The sequence below is a fragment of the Gymnogyps californianus genome, chromosome 13 (assembly GCF_018139145.2).
Source record: "Gymnogyps californianus isolate 813 chromosome 13, ASM1813914v2, whole genome shotgun sequence".
In the NCBI taxonomy this organism is placed as follows: domain Eukaryota; kingdom Metazoa; phylum Chordata; class Aves; order Accipitriformes; family Cathartidae; genus Gymnogyps; species Gymnogyps californianus.
In genome coordinates, this window is record NC_059483.1 from 12,898,036 (window position 1) to 12,911,964 (window position 13,929).

Here is a 13,929-nt window from a genome sequence, read left to right on the forward strand (position 1 = left end):
CTGTCTGCTGTGATACCTCTCCATCTACTCCATGGGTTTCTCCTGCTTTTGATGCCACCTGTGATCCTTACTGCCGGGAGACAGGCGGAAACAGCCCCGTGGGTTTCCTCTGGTGGGACTGACCCAGGAGAGGCCATGAGCGCATCCTGAAGTCTCTTCCAGTCTAACTCAAGTGACCCAAGCAATGGAGTTTCAACCACTTCCCCGGGGAAATGACCCCCAGCGTAACAAATTTCACAGCCAGCGGGTTTATCCAGGCCCTCTGCATGTGTTCCTCCTGTAATGGTGCATCTAGATCAGACTTCTCTCTCCTGCTGCTACCACCCAGAGACTGGAGGCGTCTTTCCCCCACCAAAGCCATGGTGCAGCCAAGGACTTTATAAAGAGGCATTGCCCTGGTCCCATCCCCACATCTCTCTCTTCTGCTACTCCTTATCCTCAGACCTGCCCCGCACCGGCGATGCGCCTGGAAGCCTCTCCGAAGGGGGACAGGGCTGTACAAGGACAGGTGCAGGACAGTGGTTGCACATGAGCTGATCCAAAGCAGCTTCTGAACAAGGTGAACATGCCCCTGTCACCTGCCCACATGGCCCAGCCCAGCCAGGGGCAGGCCAAGGCTGTCAAGTCATGCACAGGAACGCAACGTCCCCAAACGCCGCTGTGGGCATTTGAAGGCTGCGCACTGTGCTTTGCTCAGCCAAAGCACAACCTCGTCCACTTCAAGGAGCCCTGAGGGAGTTTATCCACAACGAGAGCTACTCCTGCCTGTCCCACCGACCCCACAGAGCCCAAAGAGCCATCTGCCGATGCCCTACCTGATCCCACCGGGCACTGCCGCTGCAGGGGCGGAGGGTGGCCCTGCTGAGCAAAGCCCCGGCACAAAGAGGCGGTGGGAGGCTTGACATCTCCCTGTGACCGGCACAGCTTTTCTCCTATCCCACCCCTAGAAAGCAATCTCCGCCACACGCTACAGCTAGATTTTTATAGATACAGGCTATCCCTCGACGGAGGCAAAAAGCCAAGTGCATGTAAGTGATATTATAAATCACCTCTCGTTGACGATCACTTGAGTTCTGCACAGACTCTTGCTCGCTCTCATCTCTTGGCTGGAAATGGTTCAAACCCTCTTTATCTTAATGAGGGATGAAATCCCACAAAAACGGCGGCGTGCCACCCAGCCTCGCTGCGCTGACGCCAGGCAGGATCCCAAGAAATTGCTCTGCTGACTGACAAACCAGCGGCAGGACCGCAGGCGCTGTTCACCCCACCGGTGTCATCCCGAAGCAGCAGCAGGACCGAGCCAGGGGTCCCCGGGCTGGAGCTGCAGCTGTGTAACCCACAAGGCCCAAAAACAGCCCTTACACTTTGGCATCCTCTTCAGCTACCCCAATGAAATTGGGAAAAAGGCGAATTCAAGCTAACGGGCTCTGCACCCTCGTGCACGCGCGGTGGAGAGAACTGTGTTCCCGGCTGCCAACAGGCCCCATGGGGTGTCCATCCCCACCGGAGCACCTTTTGGAGGGGAAGCAGCAGCAGAAGTGGAGATGCCTGGGGGAAACAATTCCCCTATCACGGAGCCGCAGTGTCAAAGAGATGAAGGAAAAGCAGCAGCGTTACATGAAGAGTGCAGCACATCAAACTACAGCTCAAACAGGCAGAAATATCCTCCGATCACAGTCATGTCTACAGAAGCACCAGCTCCTGGGGCTTTTTCCTCCCGAGTTACACAAGCAGAGGCAAGAAGGGAGGAATGGGGACCACTCCGAAGGGATTCAAGACTCGGCTGAGTTGCTTCAGATTTATCCTTTCTCCGGGCACCGTTTTTAAGAAGATCTCAAACCCACTACGCATTAAGCAATTCCATTCTGGATTTCATTTCTCAATCATCTCAGCTATTTCCCCAAAAGGAGACCCAGAATCACTAATCACATCTCAGAAACCCAGGATGGGAACGGAGGCCTGGGAACCAATCTCTGCTCCAGGAGGGAGCGGTAGCGCTCAGGAGCACATCAGCCCAGGCTTTGGGTATCACGCTGCCCGTCCCGGCGAGGCAGGAACCACCTCCCTGCCCACGCGGGGTTGCCATCCCTTCCCAGACTCACCTTCAGAAACTTGTACAGCAGAAACGTGAACCAATTCGTCAGCATCTTCTCTGCCACCGACTCCGTTCTGTAGGGAAGGCAGAGAGCAAAGCCGTCAGCAGTGGGTATTAAAGGTCTCTGATCTCACCCGTTGCCACCTCAGCCTTAGATTATGGCTAAATTATTTTTGGCTTTAAAAGGTCACATCTGGAAAGGCAGGAGCCTCGAAGCAAAGGGGCACAAGCAGACAGCAAAAGCTCTAGTGGAAAGCCTACCCGTCTGCAAGGCTGAGCCACAGCAGCCCCCCAGGAGGGAGAAGCAAATTGGTCTCCAGCGTATTTGGAGAACTGGAGAGCCGAACACAACCTTGTCCCATGGGGAGTCTTGCCCAGGGGATGACCAGCTTTCTGCTTCTCCCTGGTACCTTCTGCTTCAATGAAGTTTGTTTCTTCCATCGTGTCCCATTGGAACCAGGCAGTTCCCTCCACAGGAGGATTGTATGAGACACCTCAGCCAGGTAAAATGTCACCAACCCTACCTCAAGTTCCCCAGTTAAAGCACAACCTGAAGGGAAGAGCTGAGGTTGCAAGGCAAAGTCAGATCCTGACCCATGTTCTCACGACAGGAGCACCTCCTCCCACATCACAGCGTGCCTGATCTAGCTGGAAGCCCCTCTCCCTGCTTGGGAGCTGCTGCTGACTTCTGCTCCTGCAATGCACTCAATTGCCCTGACACAGGCCCACCACTACTGGGTGACATGGGACTTCCTGCAACCCCCAAAGTAGCCCTTGATCTCTACAGCCTCAAAGCCCAGGACCCGCAGTAGAGGAGGAGGACAATCACCACCAATACTGCAGGGATAAAGAGAGTTTTCCCCAGCAGCCTGTGCAAGGTCTGCTCAGAACTGCTGGAGGAGAGGACACCTGGTTCTTGGCACTCAGCGGTGGCGACAGTGAAGCTTTAGGAGGCCACGCTCTGCACCCTCGCTTCTCTCCATGCCCCTGCCCTTGGGCCTGGATCTGGGTGGCTCTTGGGCAGGGATGCAGAGCCCTGCAATGTAGAGAGGGCACCGGTCCACTGGCACATGGCCTTGGTTAAAGCCACAGCTGGATTTAGGTCTGGACACTTTGATCCCAGTATGTTGTTGGTCAAACTTATCCCCAGTACTAATTCAGCCAAAACCAAGAGGATTAAAGGAGGAAGGAGTAAGAGTAGTGGCTGGAAGCTTAAGCTGTTTTCCATGTACCTTTGAAGCACCGTGCAAAGACACTGTGCCAGGCTTGGGATTTAACCCTTCCCTGCCTGCATGGTGGAAATCCTGGGTCTCTGTGTGTCTCTGTGATGTAGGAGTTTGCAGTGAACAATGCTGCAACCACCTGCTCCAAAAGGAGTTTAAAAATGGAGCCGTGCCTCTCAGCTTTTGGAGATGCAGTTGAAGGAAGCAGCCAAAACTGCCTTGAGAAAACGTATATATTGTCCCTAATTTCCTAAAGCATGGTTCAAATCCAGATGCCATCGTGCTCCAAAGCAGCATGGCAGGGAAGGTCCAGGGGAGTTGCCCGCGTCTGTTTCGGACCATCGCCGCGCAGCATGTGCACAAGAGGGAGAGCAGGATCCCGCAGGATGGGTGTGAGACATGATGGGTCCGAATAGGACGTGGGGACCTCGGGGTGGTGGTACTGCAGCCAGGATGTGCCACATGAGCAGAGGAGAGGGACAGGCTGGCATGAAGGGAGCTGAGGGTGACACAGGACCCAGGTGAACCATGCAGCCCTACAAGGGCAGCTTAACACGCCTGTCTCTGCACCACAGCCTGGTCTCACTGCCATAAGATTAAAATTCCCCTTAACATGTCCATTTTTTTAAAGTGGTTTTCACTCCCTTTAAAGTAAAAATGCCAGCCAGCCCCTCAACCCTCTCCAGTTAGGCTTCTTCAGCTTATCCACCCATTAATCATCAGATCAGTCACTTCCAAACGCAGATGCTCCTGAAAGCACAAGTAATACTAATAACCTCAGGGACGTGGCTGCGTTCCTGTTGCACCAGGGGAATGGATACAAACGAGTTGACTCAAGAAACAAAACCCAGAAGGAACCCGAACCTCAGAGCCACCAGAAGGAGTCCCACTGCCCAAGGTCATGCACTGCCCAACGGCAATGCCATGCCCGGCAGATGGGCCAGGAGCAGTTCCCGATGGCCAGATGGCTGGGGTAGGAAATCCACTTTCCCAGAGTTTATTCAAGCTGACTCAGGGTCGTATGGTCCCTTCCAAGGCCTTCTCTCGTGCTAATGGGGCTTAGCCCTTTTTGCTCTCCCTGGAATAGCACAGCCCTCCTTAAACCATTAGGGGACAGCAATACCTGAGCCTCCAGGGGAGGGAAGCCTTCCTGCGCCCCGCCCGGGAAGATTAATCCATCAAGAGGAAGAAAAAAGGGAGAAGGAAAGGGACATGGGGAGAAAGCCAAGGGAAGGGTGGACTGAAGTTATTCAGCAGACATCCTCCCCGGCCCCAGACCAGGTCCTTTGCTGACAAGCCTGTAACACTCATCTGAAGTGTCACCACCCGGGGTTCCAGCGGATGTTTGTCTTTATCCACGATAGAGCCAGATGCCACAGCAACGGGGGGATTATCCAATAACAAAATAAATAAATAACAGCTCTCCCCAGTCAGATCAATGTTAATCCAGTTGCCCTGGGCAGTAAGCACACTCTCACGCCCAACAGCAGGGCTAATCAAAAGGATAGAGAAGCACAGCCCTCAGCACCACTCACTCCATGCCGTGGCTGCAGGAAGAACAAAATCTCTTTGTTAAATATCACTTGGGGAGGCACAAGCAAGGTACCGGCCAGGGGACCTCATCCCTGTCCTAAGCCTCCTGCAGCTCCACTTGCGATGAGCCCTTGAGCTCCGTGGCTGGGGACCGACAGTCCTCGGGCTGCCAGCTCTCGCTGCGCTGGCGTGGGCTGGGCTCTGCCCCTGTGCTGCTCCCATGGCTCAGCCGCTGCAGCTGCTGGCCTCCCTGCGCTGCCTTTTATTTATATTTTATTGATTTACTTCATTCCGGAGTTTTGCTCCGATGGCAGTGGCTTCATGATGCTCTAAGAGACCCAGGAGCTGAAAATGCCATTTAAATATTTCAGTGAAGCCTGGTGTCGTGGAGGGACAGTAAGAAGGGAAGACCCTAAGGATGTGCTCAGGGAACAGGGAGGGGGGACAGGGGTCGACACCTCCAAGACCCACCTCTCTCCCAGCCAGCCACAGGTCTGCACCACACACCCTCTCTGGCACATTGCTAATGAGGTACTTTGAGAAATTAAGGGCACTCTTTTAATGTGATAAATGAAGCAGACAGAGTAAGAAAGCAATGTGCCTAAAGAGACTGGCCAAGGGAAGGTAGCAGGGATGTAACTGGGACCAGCTCACATCTGTGCCTTCTCTAGGCGTCTCCCCAGGGCCAGGCATACAAAACCCAATAGGCTTTGTCTGGTCTGGCCATGCCACGAACATTGGTTGATGTTTGAAAGATGCTCTGGTTTTCTTGAGCCTTTCTCATGACACGCCAGCCCCGTGGCTGTCAGCCGTCGCTGCATCTCCACTGGAGGCTGGTGGCACCGGGCTGGTGGAGGCGGAGATGGGGAGGCACGGCACGGCGTGTGAAGCGAGAAGATGGCATGGAGGGCCTTGAGCTAGGCTGGTGGAGCTTATTAATTGTTTTTGTTCAGCACTTGGTGTATCTTTCAATATTCATCAGCCCGTGATGAAGGAGAGCTCAGAGCTATCGTTAAATATTGATGGGCCAGGCAGACTCACGGCAGGGCTTGGCAGGCTGCCTCCTGCTCGCGCTCCCCCCGGCCCCGGCGAGACTCCCAGCTTGCAAAGATCCGCTTGGCTTTCCCAGAAAAACCCCCACATGCCCAGCAAGGTGGGCAATCCCCGAGGAGGCAGCAGGGAAAGGAGGACTCCTGCCTGCTGCCAGCCTGCGGAGGCACCCACGCAGCAAGGCAGTCGCCAGGCAAGGCGAGAGCTGCCCCACGTGCTGAGAGGTGTGGGGGACTGCCTGGTCACCTGGAGAAGGGAAGGGAGGTGGGAGCATCCTCCCTGCACCAGCCTACGCAGCCGGCAGCTGCCGAGCATCTTGCTCCCTCCTTCCCAGACAACATGAACCTGCATGGGCCAAACCAGAGGGAGAACATCCCATCCGTGACTCCTGAGTTGGCTGGGTCCAGGTGGTCCCACATCCCTCTCATACTTGCATGCAGACAGGCAAGGAAATGCTTGACCACAGACCCAGTCCCGACACTGCCACAGCCAACACCAAAGCCATTGCTGATGGCATCCCTAAAGGACACCAGCTCGTGTCCACACACTCAGAAGAGCCTGGGCACTGTCCCACAGCTCCGACCTCTCGGATGGACACTCACCTCCGCAAGAGCAGCTTGGGGTGGTTCTTACTCTCCAGGTTCTTCTCGATGAGGTCGGAGAGGAGCTGCTTCAGCACACCCGTGGCATACTCCATCTCGCCCTGCAGCGCCGTCATGATGAGGGAGGCCACGTTGCCGCGGTCCCGCATGGAGAAGCTCCGCTGAGCCTCCAGAGTGCGGATGAAGGTCAGCAAGAAGTGCTTCTTGTTCAGGAGCTGCCCAAAGAGGGTCAACGACTTCTCCACATTCGCCTGGACCTGCAAGGATACAGCAAAGCTGGGAGACGGGCACAAGGGGGAGGGCGATGAGAAGGTGGTTGGGCTGCACAAGACCCTGGATTCACCCTCATCCCCCAAGAGGAAAGGATGAAAAAGGATCAAAAAGTAGCTGGATTTGCTCTCTCCATACTACCAAGCTTCCGCTTTGGTGATCAGCCTCAGTTCCCTCCAGAAGTATTATCTGGTTTGTAATATCTCAGCATTGGCTTAACACAGTCTCAGGGCATCAATGTGTATATATATATACGCACACACACACACACACACACTTCCACACAAAGAATCTCTCCCACGCATGTGCAGACACATACACACACTTCCCTCTCATAAACAAACTCTCTTTCTCTCCCAAACACACACACAAATTATAATTTTCAATTTCAGCTAACAAGCAGCTCAATTCCCACCCAAGACGCTGCAACACACGCTTCGGGTATTGCACAGAAAGCAAATAAAGCCACAACCCTGAGCTCTGCTGGCAGCAAACCCGCTTGGTTTTGGGGGACTGGATTTTAGACAGGGAAGCAAACAGCAGAAACTTGGGCCTGCCCCACTCCAGACACAGCCTGAAATATTCCCTTTCCTTTTAAGACATTTGAAGGTGTATTTCTGGCCACACTTGGCTGTGTAGGACCCAGCAGGGACTGGGCTGGGATGCTTTCATTCCTGCGCTGCCATTGTCAGCCCAGCTCTGGTCAGCCCTGACCGTATTTCCTATCAAAAATGAACATTTCTACAACACAAACATTTTCCCATTAGAAAAGATGGTTTCCTCTAAATAAAAGCCTTGCTGTGGTAAAACGTCAATTGTAATAATTATTTTTTTTTTCCCCCTTGTCTTCCTGATTGGGAGAATAAGTGAAAAATTTCATTTCATGTTGATATTTGGAGACAAAAACAACACTTTTCATTTCAAAACACCAACTCAAAATGAAGAACAGGGTTTTGACACATCAAATCATTTCACTTCAATCAAAACTTTGGATCGGCACTGTTTGGTTCAGCAAAATTCCTTGTGCTTCTAACTTCCCCCTCCAAAATACTCTTTCCCACTGGACAAAAACCCCGTTTCCCACCCAGTCCTTGTCAATCCTGCGATACAAGCCCCAGGTGCCACTGTTGCCCTCACCACCCAGGCGACCGGGGACGCCTGCCCCAGAGCATCCCAGAAGGGCGATGGGGGAGTGACAAACCCTCTCTGCCCCCGTCCTCGGGGTTCCTCTCGCAGGCACCGCATGAGCAAGCACGTGTCTCAATTTCCCTTAATGCAGGTCAGAAGATAACGTCCTGCTAGGAACAGAAATGCTTTAAATTATGTTTTCCTGGAGTTCCTCCCTCCAGCCTATGCGGGGACCTCGATGCAATGATGCTGGTAACTCAGGCAGATGCCCGAGGTTCAGCAGCATTAGCTGCTCCCTACGGGGACGCAGAGACGCTGGTTGATTCCTCAGCACAGGAAGACCCGAGAGCCAGCTGGAGCACAGTGGCTGCGCTGGAGACCTACCAGGCCCACCAGTAAAACTGAGGCAGAGGGAGACATGCTGCATCCTCACCCCTGCGCATTGCTGGTGCTTTTGCAACCAAGACCAGGCAAAGGAGACCACGGGATGAGAGGCTTTCTCCCTTCAGCGGAGCAGTAGGATCTTGGTAAGATGGGAAACGGGTCCTGCCTAACAGTGACCATCCCACTGGAGCCTTGGCAGGGAGCACGGGAGGACATGAAATCCCCATTGCAAGCAGGACAGCAATGCCTGAGCCCCCCACATGCCTGTCACCTCCCTGGGCTCCCGTGTTTAACTTGCTGATCATTAGCATAAATAAATGAACAATACTGAATTAAATATTTAATCAGGCTTAAATTCACACAAAGCAACAAACCTCCCCCCCAAAACCTAAAGAGAAAGGGAGCTGGTACCGGCAGCCTGATGCTCGCTGTGGATTACCATGTGGGTGAGCAAGTGCCGTTTCCTTCCCGTCACTTGCAATAGCTAATGTTACACTCTGAGTAAAGAGACAAATAAAAGCAAACCTGATTAAATTATATGAAGCTTACACAACTGTAGTTGCTTTATTTAATCTCTTTGGGGGATTTTTTTTTTTTTTTGCTCCTTTGCAATTTAACCCCTTGTTTCCCAGGCCAGGCTGAGCTGGCGTACTCTCTGGAGTGGAATGTTTTGAATTAGGAGCTGGAAGTGGACAAACTCCGCCCAGCTTGCCGCGGCCAATGCAAAATTGCCCCTCTGATACCCTTTTTGATACCCTTTCCACCCCTCTCTCTTTAGGGAAAATCCTTAAGAGCAAGAGCAGAGGTGAGAGGAGAGCCAGGCGTTTGCACAGACAGGAAGGGTTGTGCCCCAGGGAGGGCTGCGCTCACGCCTGCTGTGGCTCAACAGGCTCTGAGCATCCGGAAACCCGAGCTGCAAGGGGAAATCCATGGAAACGGGGTGCCTGCCACCATCCAGAGCTGGGATTAGGGACCAGGGAAAGAGAGCAGGCAGAGGGCCAGGGCCCCACGCTGTAGCCATGCTGGCGTACACACCAGCATGTGCACTTGCAGTTGGTAAGAGCTCGTTGTGTTGTAATTAGTGACCGTGCATCTTGCACCAGGGCCAATTACTTCTCCTAAATACATTGTGAAGCCCACGTCGACATTAATTACTGTGCTGGGTCAGCAGCGAGGGGAAGCTAAGGTCACCCCCCCTCCTTTGTCTAATCAAGAGTGGCCTCGGCAGCCAGCAAACGAGAAGCCAATTGCTGTGCAATTGCATGCACTAAATTAAACAGACGTGGGGAGGCCAGGAGAGGAGAGGGAGCTGGTTTGGGGAGCAGGGGAAGGATGCCAAGGATGGGTTCTGCATGGAGAAAGGGAGCCAAGCAAGCAGGCGATGTCAGACAAGCCTGCTAGAAACGAGCGGCCGGTCAGGCATCAAACAAACCCAATTGAATAAAGCAAGTGCTGTAGAAAATGACAGCAACAATGATATTAAGATAAATATTGATATTAATGTCAGAGAGTGCAGTAACCATTCGCAGCTGGTCTGCATTCGCATTGGCTGCCGTGTGGCGAGATGCTCTTTGCCACGCCAGGCCAGGCCAGCATCCGACCAAAGCATCTCTCCAGCCCTACGCTTGGGGCACAGGGACTCGTGCCGGGGACTTTGCAGGGGCACATCCCCAGCGTGAAACACTACAGAGACAGACAGACAGAACCACACCTCCATCTCCTTCAGCACGGGGTGGTCTTCTATCCCTGGGAAGAGAACCCGCATGGCGTAGGTGCGGTAATCCAGAAAGGGGATGCCAGCCCCGTCCAGGTCGTTGGTCAGCTCGTTAATGTCAGTCTGCAGCTCAGCGAAGGCTGGGGTGGGAAAAGCAGAATTAAGCAACACATCCTGGAGTCCCAGCACACAGCATTGGCACCCAGCCTCTGCCGCACCCCCGGCACCCCATGGGTGGGCCCCCCCCAGGCATGAATTGGCTCCGCATCCCTCCCCCTGGCAGGCTGTGATCGCTGTCCCCATCTCACAGATTGAGAAACTGAGCTGTGGAGGGTGGGGATGACTTCCCCAGAATAAATCAAGTGGCAGATTTGGGAACAGGACTGCCGGGTCCTGGGGGCTCAAATCCCCCTGCTCAGCACTCGTCGCCACAGCAAGGCTTGAACAAAGCCAGAGCTTCTGGGGGAAAATGTTAGCCTAAACCACAAGAATGTCCTCATTTCTTTTTGACCTAAATACTGCTCGAGAGAAGAGCTTGAACACACCCACCCGGCACCTCCCGATCCGAGCAGAGGCAGCTGCGACTCCCAGGGGAACACGATGCGGGGGGGGGGGGGGGGGGGGGGGGGGGTCCTGAACCTTTAATTGCAGCTATAGGGAAAAGCTGACGGGAGAGGAGTCCTGGAGATGCACCAGGGAAAGGGGCGGGGGCGGGGGAGAAAACCCTCAGAAAAATCAAATTAACGGCACTTTAAAGGGAGCTGAAAGCCAGGCAGAGGACTGTAGGCTCGTCAGCCTGATGAGAAAAAACAAACCGTCAGCTTGAAAGGCGTGCTATCTTATCTGTAACTAGTGGGACTAGAAAAGAGAAAAGGCAAGGAAGAGATTGTGCCTTTTAATTAAAAGCAGATCCTTTTATCTGCCAGCTGTGGAAGACAAGACACCATCCCCTCCACCAGCTCCCTCCCCTCTCCCTGTCACCAGTGCCGTCCACAGGCGTGTGTAGGGATCGGGATTTCGGGGAGCAAAGAGTTTTTCTTTCTTTCCCCTTATTATCTTGTTTTCGGTGCCTGCTCCATCCACAGCGCCTGGGCTGGTTGTGGCTGTGGCTGGCAGGGTCGGGGCCTCGGGAGCCAGCTCAGGGGCATAATGGGCAATTAGGTTTTATCAGCAGGATCATACAAGGAATTCTGTCCAATTTCACAGCATCCGTCTGTCACATAATGAGAGACCGACTGCCCGCTCACAGGCAGCCCTCACTACCCTCCTCGCTCTCTTTTCTCCCTTTTGGAGAAACGGAGGGGAATTTCTTAACTGGAAGAATTCCCAAATCCCACCCAAAACAAGTTCGCTTCCTCTGACAAAGCAGCTTTGCCTATTCCCATTCCCTCTCTGGGAAGCAGCAGGGAAGGGTGGGAGCACACTGAGCCTTGGGACGGTACGAGACCCTCCAAGACCCCCACGTTAATGGCACAGGGATCCCTCACCCTCTTTGCACTCCAGGGCCACCCGGGACTCCAGGTTGTCCATCTGCAGCTGGAGGCGTTTCAGAGTCCGGTCGGCATCCCGGGACTTGCGCTTGTAGGCAATGAGGACGATGATGATGATGAGGAGGAGCAGACCACCCCCACCGCCGATCCCGATGATGGCGGGCAGGGTGAGCAGGCTGTCCGAGTAGATCTGCAGCGTCCCCGGGGAGAATTCGAACCCTCCAGCCTTGATCTGCACCATGGTGGGGAAAAAAACGGACCTGGTGTCAGGGGGCATGCGCCCAGGGCAGCCCTCCCCACCATGCCCACTGTGCTGGGAACTGGGGGATGACTCCCAGCCCGGGGGAGGAAGGATGCAGAAAAACGCAGGGATGGCAGGAGCCAGTCCGGAGCAGTATGGTGCTCTTTAATGGGATGCAGGACACACGCTGCCAGCACGCGCACGGAGTGGGCAGAGAGTTTGATGTCTCATTCAGACAACATTACAGTAACAGATGGGATATGAAGTGAGTTCCCCCATGGGTGGGGAGCCTGGAGGGGACCGTGCTAGGTCCCTTTCAACCTGGTGGGGTCCTGGAGCGCGAGCACCGCGGTGCTACAACCCCACAAACAAAGGAGCCTTCCTTACAGTGTGAGCCAGCACCGGGGGGAAGGGGTAGGAACACCCCCCCCCCCGCCCCGCCTTGGCACAGGCTGTGCCTTGGCACCCAGCTGGGAAGGGAGGCTGTTGGCAGGGCCAGCCAGGGCCACTCAGGGCACAGGAACGCCTGGCTGAGCGTGCTGGGGAGGGGACAAAGTATTTGGTCCTACCAAACACGTAATTAGGGAGAGCAAAGCCCAGGGAGCAGGAAAATGGCTCCTGAGGATGCTTCTGCACGTGCACCAACTATCTGGTCCTCATCCAAGGACGAGCATGCAGCAGGGCCGGTGCCGGGATAAAGACTGAACCTCTGTGACACAGAGGACATGAGAAGCAAAGGCACTGGTGTCAGCATTTACCGTAACTTTGTGCTGGCCGGTGAGGTTGGGGGACTCGCAGAGGAGCTGGGTCTCGGAGACGGTCAGGGTGCAGGGAGTGTCTCCGATCAACACCGTGTAGTTCAGGCGGGAGTTACCAGCAGCCGGTGGGAGCAGGTTCCTGCCCTTTGAGGGAACAAGGAATGAGATTGTCAGTTCTCATGCAATGGGGAACGCTTAAAAAAAACCAACATAAAGCAAATTTGTGCTCTCGCAGTGCAGGACTTTGCCCCAGGAGAGACAAAAAGCCACCTCCACAGAGGGACACGTCCCTACCCCTCTTCACCCGGGTGCATGCTGCTTTACCTTCAGGATGAGGGGAGAGCTGGGCTTCAGCTCCAGCATCCCTGTGGGGCTGAGCGGCTCAAAGACAGGGTCCGGGTAGTAGACGAAGTTGGTGGTGTTGATGATCAGCAGGGCCTGGACATTATCCATGACAAAGCCGATCTCATCCGGGCGGTCGCCAACCTCCGGAGGGCTCCGCACAGGGTTGTCGATGGAGGGCGCGTAGCACACCATGGTGGTGTCGTTATAGACGGTGCAGTTCTGCAGGAGGCACAGACCGAGGTCAGACCTGGCTCCTGACAGGGAGGTCAGAATCAGACCCCCCAAGGATGTCCTGCAAGCAGCAGCTCTGGACACAGGGTTTAGACTTGGGATCTCCTGTCCTGTGCTGTTACATCAACAGGTGCCACATCCCACCCCGGGGCAGAGAGAGACTTCTGTCTGCAACAGATGTGTGAGGGCTGGCAGGTGGGAGCTTGCTGGGGACGGGCTCTTTCTGTCCCTATCCTGCAGACATCCCACAAACCTCCCATCAGTTTTGCACACTCAGATCTCAGCCCTCTCCTGGCAGCACCTGGCTGGAGGCTCTGCAGGGAGATCAGTGCCTCTCTTTGGGTAGCAGCCCCTGGACCTCAGCCCTTCCATGCCATCGCAGCTGATGGGCAAGGGATGTGCTTTCTGCCCTGCATTGCAGAGGGACGGCATCCCTCCTCCTCGTGCTCTGCCCCCAGCCAGCACCACTTACGTTCTCCCTTTCAGAGCTGCAGTACTTGGCCCGGATCCTGGGCTCTTTGATGGTGGCCAGGTTGGTGCCAGTCACGGTCAGCAGCGTCCCACCACTAGAGACATGGAGACAATGGGTTAGGAAAGGCAGCTTGGCACTGGGTCCCCACTTCTGGGAGGGAAGCGCCTATCCTCACCAGCCAGACACCCATCTGCCCCAGCCTGGGTGAACCACAATGCCCCGGGGACCGCTTATCCCACCCCGATGTCACCACGGCTGGCAGATCTGGCAGTGCACCACTGCCAAATCATCCCAGCTGACCCAGGGGCCAACTAGAGATCTAAAACCTGCTAATTAACACTAACATCCCACCCTGTGTCTGGGTTTGGGGTCTGAAGGCAGCTCCCAAGCTAA

At 54.7% G+C, this 13,929-nt stretch overlaps 1 protein-coding gene across 1 annotated transcript in view; it reads right to left on the reverse strand.

Moving 5' to 3' along the window:
- The window catches only part of PLXNA1 (plexin A1), a 107,310-nt gene that overhangs the window by 17,612 nt on the left and 75,769 nt on the right, over nt 1-13,929 (reverse strand). Inside the window, 7 exon segments of the mRNA XM_050904413.1 lie at nt 2,103-2,169; nt 6,504-6,760; nt 9,997-10,139; nt 11,487-11,721; nt 12,489-12,632; nt 12,813-13,052; nt 13,537-13,630. Of these exon segments, the coding sequence (XP_050760370.1) occupies nt 2,103-2,169; nt 6,504-6,760; nt 9,997-10,139; nt 11,487-11,721; nt 12,489-12,632; nt 12,813-13,052; nt 13,537-13,630 (1,180 nt within the window).